The sequence below is a fragment of the Chrysochloris asiatica genome, unplaced genomic scaffold, assembly GCF_000296735.1.
Source record: "Chrysochloris asiatica unplaced genomic scaffold, ChrAsi1.0 scaffold00040, whole genome shotgun sequence".
NCBI lineage: Eukaryota > Metazoa > Chordata > Mammalia > Afrosoricida > Chrysochloridae > Chrysochloris > Chrysochloris asiatica.
In genome coordinates, this window is record NW_006408558.1 from 17096553 (window position 1) to 17104212 (window position 7660).

The following is a 7660-nucleotide window of genomic DNA, read 5'->3' on the forward strand; positions in this document are numbered from 1 at the left end:
CCATCTGCCTACAAGGAAGATCAATTAATACCACTATTATTCAAATTTACGCACCGACCACTAAAGTCAGTGATGACGAAATTGAAGAATTCTACCCACTTCTTCAGTTGATCAAACTTGCAATCAAGATGTGGAGGTAATTGCTAGTGATTGGAATGCAAAAGTTAAAAACAAAGAGGAAGGATCAGTAGTTGGAAAATGGCCTTGGTGATAGAAATGATGCTGGAGATTGCAATGATAGAACTTTGCAAAACCAATGACTTCTTCATTGCAAATATCTTTTTTAAGCAACATAAAAAACTACTATACACGTGGACCACACCAGATGGAATACACAGAAATCAAATTGACTACATCTGTGGGAAGAAATGGTAGAAAAGCTCCATATCATCAGCAAAACAAGACCAGAGGCAGACTGTGGAACAGACCACCAATTATTCATATGCGAATTCAGGCTGAAGCTGAAGAAAATGAAAACAAGTCCATGAGAGCTAAAATTTGACCTTGAACATATCCCACCTGAATTTAGAGATCATCTCAAGAACAGATTTGATGCATATAATACACTGATGACTGAAGACCAGGAAGAGTTGTGGGATGACATCAAGGACATCATCCAGGAAGAAAGAAAAAGGTCATTAAGAAGAAAGCAGGAAAAGACCAAAATGGATCTCAGAAGAGACTCTGAAACTTGTTCCCTAGCCTAGAGATACTAAAGCAAATGGAAGACATGAGATAAAAGAGCTGAGCAGAAAGTTTCAAAGGGCAGCTTGAGAAGACAAAGTCAAATATTATATAAGAAAACATGCTAAGACCTGGAGATAGAAAATCAAAGGGGAAGAACATGCTCAGCATTTCCCAAGCTGAAAGAATTGGAGAAAAAAATTCAAGCTCTGACTTGCAATATTGAAGGATGAACTCCTGGTGTGGCGTTGTAGGATCAGTACTGGACTGGGAACCACAGGGTCGACAGTTCAAACCCACCAACTGCTCCTCGGAAACCCTCTACAGGGTTGCTGTGAATAGGAACTGACTCGACGGTACTTAACAACATGGGCAAATCATGATGCAGAAAGACCACTGTTGTAAGAATTAAATTAAAAAAAAAAGTTTTCTTGATAAATGAAACATTCTGGGAAGGGTAAAAGGAAAATTAAAGTGGCTAGCAGTAACTGATGGTGTAGGGAGTGGGTTGCAATCACCATAATGACACAAAGTGGTATAATTTGTAGAATGTGGTGCTGATGGTCTGTTCTGTAAACCTTTACTCAGTTCACAATGTTGTTAAGTGCTGTCGAGTTGGTTCCAACCCATGGCGACCCTTTATAGGACTTCCAAGGAACGGCTGGTAAGTTTGAACCACTGACCTTGAGGTTCTAAACCACTTTGCAATCCAGTGCATTAACCAGTCAGTGCTGCACCAGCACGCATCCGGGGTTGCTCTGACATGCTGCAATAGGCAGATAAGCTGCACATGACCTCTTTAAAGTGTTCAAGAGCAAAGATGTCACTTTGAGGACTATTATGTGCCTGACCTAAGCCATGGTATTTTCAATAACCTCATATGCATGTGAAAGTTGGGTGATGAATAAGGAAGACCATAGAAGAATTGATGCTTTTGAGTTATGGTGTTGGAGGAGAATATGGAAAGTACCTTGGACCACCAGAAGAACCAATCAAAAAGTACATCCAGAATGTTCCTCACAAGCCAGGATGGCAAGCCTTTGTCTCTCATTCTTAGGATATATGATCAGAAGGGACTTATCCCTAGAAAGGACATCGTGTTTGGTAAAGTGGTGGAACAGAAGAGGAAGGCCCCCCGGTGAGATGGATTGGCACAGTGGCAGCAGCAGTGGGCTCAGGTGTAGCAACGATTGTGAGGCGGGTACAGGACTCGGCAGTGTTTCCTCCTCCTGTTGAGCATAGTGTTGCTATGAGTCAGAACCAACTCCATGGCCCCTAACAGCAACAACAGGTCTTTATAGGAGCAGATCACCAGGCCTTTGTTCTGAGGGGCCTCAGAGTGGGTTCAAACCACCAACGTTCCAAATAGCAGATGAGAGTGTAAGCGCTGTACCACCAGGACCCATGCTCCCCTGTGTAGAGGTTAGAATTTGTACCACATATTTCTGGGGGACACAGTTCAAGAGTCCCTAATGGCGGGGAAGAGAGGTAAAAACAGCAATGAAGTTGTGAACTAAGTCTGACCACATTCAATAAACTCCTGTTTACCTGGATTGAGACCTGGTTAACCAGCAGTATGACGAGACCTGGGGACTCCTGGCCCCAGGGGCAGGGACATGGCCCAGAGGACTAGAACGTAGTGTGAAGCATCCAGCTGATATAAAGAGAGGGGGGATGCACAAGAACACCCATACTTGTAGATAGTACCCATTTGACCTGGCATCAATGGCTGGATGATCAGAGCATGACTAGAGGAAGAAAGAAGAAGGAAGGAAATAAATAAATAAGGCAGTAACCCACTATAAGTGGATGAACTTGACCTACGCTTGTGGATGCAGTATGACAAAGGAGCGGACAAATCTCTACAGTGAGGATCATTCCCACCCCCTTGGTACACAGGGTCAACAGAGAGGGGGAACTTAGACATTGGCTACCCAAAATGGGGGGACTGCAAAGGCAAGAAGTGACTGGCTTATAAACTCAAAAGGAAACCTAGCTCCAGAGGATACAGGGAAAGGTAGAACCGCCACTGAATTGTTTCCAACCTGTCTGAATGGGGTTGATAAAAGGTGAGGGGGAAAGGACTCCTGTGGTTCAATAGGGAATGATTGCTATCAGGTCTGACAGAGAGTGTTGGAAAGGTAAATGTAAAGGTTTGGTAACATAAGGAGGGGAGTGGCTGATTTTGCAATCCAGGAGTGGAGATCCCTGGAACCATCAAGGGAGAAAAGCAAAGTGTGAGACCATGTCCGGGGAGAGGCAATGAGGAGGAACAGAAGGAGTGGCTGGGGATTCTGGACTTAGGGAGGGAGAGGGGTTGTGTGCTGGTGGCCGGGGGCAGTAGTGTGGGTTGTACCCTTTGGGTGTTTGATGATGCATGCAGGGGATTGTGATCATTGCAGTGAAACAAAGTATGATAGGATGAATGTAAAGATAATGTTCACCCATGTAAACACATAATTCACAATAAAAACTTTAAAAAAAAATCCGATGGTAAAGTCCTTAACCCTTTGATGGGCATGAGATTCAGAGAGGGTGAAGGAGTGTCTGCAGGAGGTTGAGGGAGAGGAATGTGTCTCCACAACACCTGTCCTCACGCTCTGGGGGCTGGTACTTAACGTCCACCTCTACTTTGCTTTGACTTGAAGGGAACCTGGTCCCTAACGAGATGGCGAGCCAGTCAGTGAAGAACAGCCCACCTGTGGGGACTGCTGCACGGGTTGGAAACAAGACGTCTGGAAGAATAACCACAGTGATGCCACCTCCTGTCACACGAACCAAAGGGGCTCCGGTGGTCACCACCAACTCTACTGCAGTCTCAACAGACACAGCAGAAAGGGCAGCGGTGGGCGTGGCAACAACTGTGGTACCTGTGACCAACGTCCCGACCCCCAGTGCCTCCATGGGGCCCGCATTGTCCTTCCCCACGTCTGCCACGAGGACTCTTCCCACTCTGGACACCAGGCACCCACCTCCCAGCACACCCCAGGCCCACGTGCCAGGGAGCAGCAGCACATCACCAGAAACAACAGTCGTGACAACGCAAGCCCTGAGTGGCAAGACAGTGGCCATGTCAAATGCAAGTGGTCCAGTCAGCACGCACAGTCCTTCCAAACCCATGACAGGCAACTCCACAGCAGACCTCAGACCCCCCACAAGCCCCCAGGCCCCGAACACAACTGCACAAGGCCCCACCCCCCAGGCGTCAACAGGCCAGCCTACGGCCACCACAGCAGGTCCGTCCACACCCACTCTGTTGGCGACAACCCTCAAGCCCACCACAGTCCCCTCTGTGTCTTCAGTGCCCACGACAACAGCAGCCACCACCAAGGCACACGTGAAGGAGCCCACCGCCAACACAGCGCCAGCACCTCACACCAGCCCGGCCCCTACAACCCAGATGCAGCCAAATCTTACACCATTGACCCAGGGGCCCACAGAACTAGCCTCCACCCAGACCCTGGGGCTGATGGGGACAGAAGCCAGGCCGGGTACTGCTCCGACTGGGCCAACACTCGGGGCCTCCAAGCTGCCGGCTACAGACGCTTGTCAGCTTAGCACCCAGGGCCTGGTGGTCACTGCTGAGCCCATGGCCCCATCCCTGAGCTTTCTCTTGACGGTGCTGCTCCTCGGCGTGACCCTGTTCATCACCGTCCTGGTTTTATTTGCCCTGCAAGCCTATGAGAGCTACAAGAAGAAGGATTACACACAGGTGGACTACCTAATCAACGGCATGTATGCCGACTCTGAAATGTGAGTCCCGGGAGGCCACCGGCAGCCGCTCCCCAGCCGCTCAGGCCCCTCCCTGCCCTTCCACTTTGCCAATGAGAGCAAACCAAGTGCTTCCAAAATCTTTTGGTGCAATTTAGGAGATCCGCCAGATGCTTAACACTTGTATAATCGCTGCCCAATTAACTCTGTGATCACTAAAAGAGTCGCTGCTTTTTTCATATTTATTTTTATAAACGATCATATTGACAGTTGCGGGTGATAAATTTAATTCTGCCGCTGAGTCGGACAGGTGGGCCATCTGCCCTGGTGTAGCAGACACTAAGCAGAATTAAAGCAATGACGTTTCCCATTGAGACAGCATCTCTCTCCATTTGTAACATTGTTTTCTTTGAAATGGGTATGATGGGTTCATTTTAGTAAATAATTTCATGAACTAGGAGGCCCCAGGGGTCCTGCCCACACCTGCCCCAGGGACCTAGCAGAAGCCTCTTGGAGCCAGTAGGCGGAGACCCCTGAAAAATGGGAGATGGATCCCCGTCTGGGCCATAGACTGCTAGGGGGTGACCATTTGGATCCTGTGTTGGTGATGAAATCCTGAGTCCAACTTGTAAACCACAGGTGAGTGCACCTGCCCAAACCCCACAGAGTAGACAGGTGCTCCGCTGAGATGGAATCTTAGCATCCTGGCATCGAGCACCTGTGCCAGCCCACAGCGTTGAAACCCGGCAGCTACCTTCCAAGTGGGGCCATTGTTACTGAGTCTGGAGAGACTAAGGACCCTGGGATAGAGGGAGCAGGAGCAGGGATTGGACGCCAGGCTTGTGAGGTCAGAGCCCACAGAGCAGAGTATGCAGCTTGTGACCCTCCAGAGTGGCCTCGGGGGTTACAGGGTTACAGGGGTCAACGTCGAGGGCACTCTGCCAAGTACAGAGCTGACTCAGCAGCAGTCAGCTCAATGGCATGTCAGGCACTGAGCCTTCGTCTGGACCCTAGAGTAGCCCTGGTAGCACAGTGGTTAAAGCACGTGGCTGCTGACCCAAATGTTGGCGGTTCAACCCCATCAGCAGGTCCACAGGAGAAAGATGTGGGATGTCATCCCACAGTTTTCCTGGTATCCTGTTGTTAGTGTCCACATATCAAATGTGTTCTTGAGGTGGCCTCTGAATTCAGGTGGGATATGTTCCAGGTCATATTTTAGCTCTTCAGCTTCATCCTGAACTTGCATATGAGCAATCATTGAGGGTCTTGTTCCATAGTCGGCCCATAGTGACTGTGCACACAGAATAAAATCCGGCCCGACCCTGTGCCAGCCCCACAAGTGTTGTTAACAGTTGAGCCCATTGCTGCTGCTGCTATGTCTGTCTGTCTCGTTGGAGACTAAACATCTCTTTTGATGAAGGACAGAACAACTAGAAATTCAGCAGACACAGAAGATGTAAACAACACAACCGACTTGGACTCATGGGGAGAACACTCCACCCAAAACCAGCATAATACACAGTCTTGTCCAGTACATATGGCTCATTCTCCAGAATAGCCCATCTATGAGGCCACAAAGCAACATCTATTAATTTTAACATCAAAACAGTGCAGAGCATCTTCTTGGATCACAACACTATAAACGTAGAAATTAGTAACAGGAAGAACAAGGGGGAAAGTCAAATCCATGGAAACAATACCACCTTACTTTAAAAATACTGGGTAATAGAACGAATAATGAAATTTAAAAATTCCTGGAATCAGATGAGAATGAAATTGCAACATAGCAAAATCTTAGGGACATGGCAAAAGCAGTTCTCAGAGGTCAATTTATAGCAATAAATGCACACATCAAAAAAAAAAAAGAATGGAAGAACAAAGCAGATGGGAGAACAATTAGGTCTCAATGGGCTAAGTGAGACAGAGGTAAATAATGATATATGCACAACCTGGGAACAACAGGGTTCTGGGATACAGAGATCGAGCCATGGTTGGAATGTGGAAAAGGGGGTAATAATATTAAGATGCTTGGCTGTCTTGAATCTTGGTTTTCCTTGCATTATATTATAAAATAGACACTGGAGGGGAATAGAAAGGAATAGCGAAAAGCATCACCATAGAAAGCTTGTAAGTCCGTCTTCTGCCTATAACTGATTGGAATACCTAAAAAGGGGCTACAATTATTCACTTCACTGGAGAATTTAACCAAGCATTCAGAAAAGAGATGATGCCAAGTCTACTCAGACCGTTCCTGAACATAGAAAAGGATGATACCAGAAGTAGACAACAGAGGCAGAGACAATGACATGGAGCGATGGAGAAGCTGGGGACTTTAGATCCAGAGAAGAAGAGGGGCTGTGTGCTGAAGACCGGAGTGGGGGGAGCATAGAGGGCAGTCTTGCAGGGTCTACCCTTGGGTTGGTTGATGATGCATGGAGGGGATTGTAACCATGGCAATGAAATGATATACAATAGAATGAATATGAATGTAAAATTAATGTTATTCCATGGAAACTATAATATAATTAACAATAAGACATTAAAAAAAAAAAGTCGACAACAAACCAAAACCAAGCCCACTACCACTGAGTAGATTCTGGGTCAAGTGTAGAACTATGTCTCAGAACTTCTGGAACCGTAAATCTTTACAGAAGCAAAACGGATTCAGCTTTCTCCCACTGAGCAGCTGGTGAGTTTGAACCACTGACCTTTCTGTTAGTAGGTCAATACTTAACCCACTATGTCACCAAGGCTCCTTGTTGTTAATTGCCATTGAGTCGACCCATAGCAACTGTAGACATCAATAAAAAAAAATTATAGACCAACATCACTCAAGAACATTGGCACAAAAATTCTCTACAAAATTCTAATCAATAGAATCCTACATCATGATCAAGTAGGATTTATACCATGTATGCACGTATCCCTAAGACAGGCTCCAAATGGTCACCACCACTTGTCAGTTTGTTGTACCGTGGTGGCTGATGTGTTGCTGTGATTCTGAAAGCTGTGCCACCGATATTTTAAATACCAGCAGGGTCACCCATGGTGGACAGCTTTCAGATGAGCTTCCAGATGAAGACAGACTAGGAAGAAGGAGTGACGAACTACATGCGAATGTTTAGTCACTGAAAATCTTATGAATCATAGTGGGACACTTTCAGCACCAAAATATTGCCCATTGAAACATGATGAAGAACACCAGAATATTGTCAGATACAGTGCTAGAAGACAACACATGGTGAGGATGTGGAGACACTGGAAC

General features: G+C 46.8%; 1 protein-coding gene across 1 annotated transcript; it reads left to right on the plus strand.

Moving 5' to 3' along the window:
* Window positions 1–3352: 3352 nt before the first annotated feature.
* LOC102810968 (chromosome unknown open reading frame, human C11orf24) lies at window positions 3353–4441 on the plus strand. The gene has a single exon (XM_006861051.1). The coding sequence runs from the start codon at window positions 3353–3355 to the stop codon at window positions 4439–4441; it is 1089 nt and encodes a 362-aa protein (XP_006861113.1).
* The last annotated feature ends 3219 nt before the right edge of the window (window positions 4442–7660 follow it).

Bases quoted from the DNA above. Each gene is read 5' to 3' on its own strand.
- LOC102810968 (XM_006861051.1), top strand. From the start codon at position 3,353: ATGGCGAGCCAGTCAGTGAAGAACAGCCCACCTGTGGGGACTGCTGCA.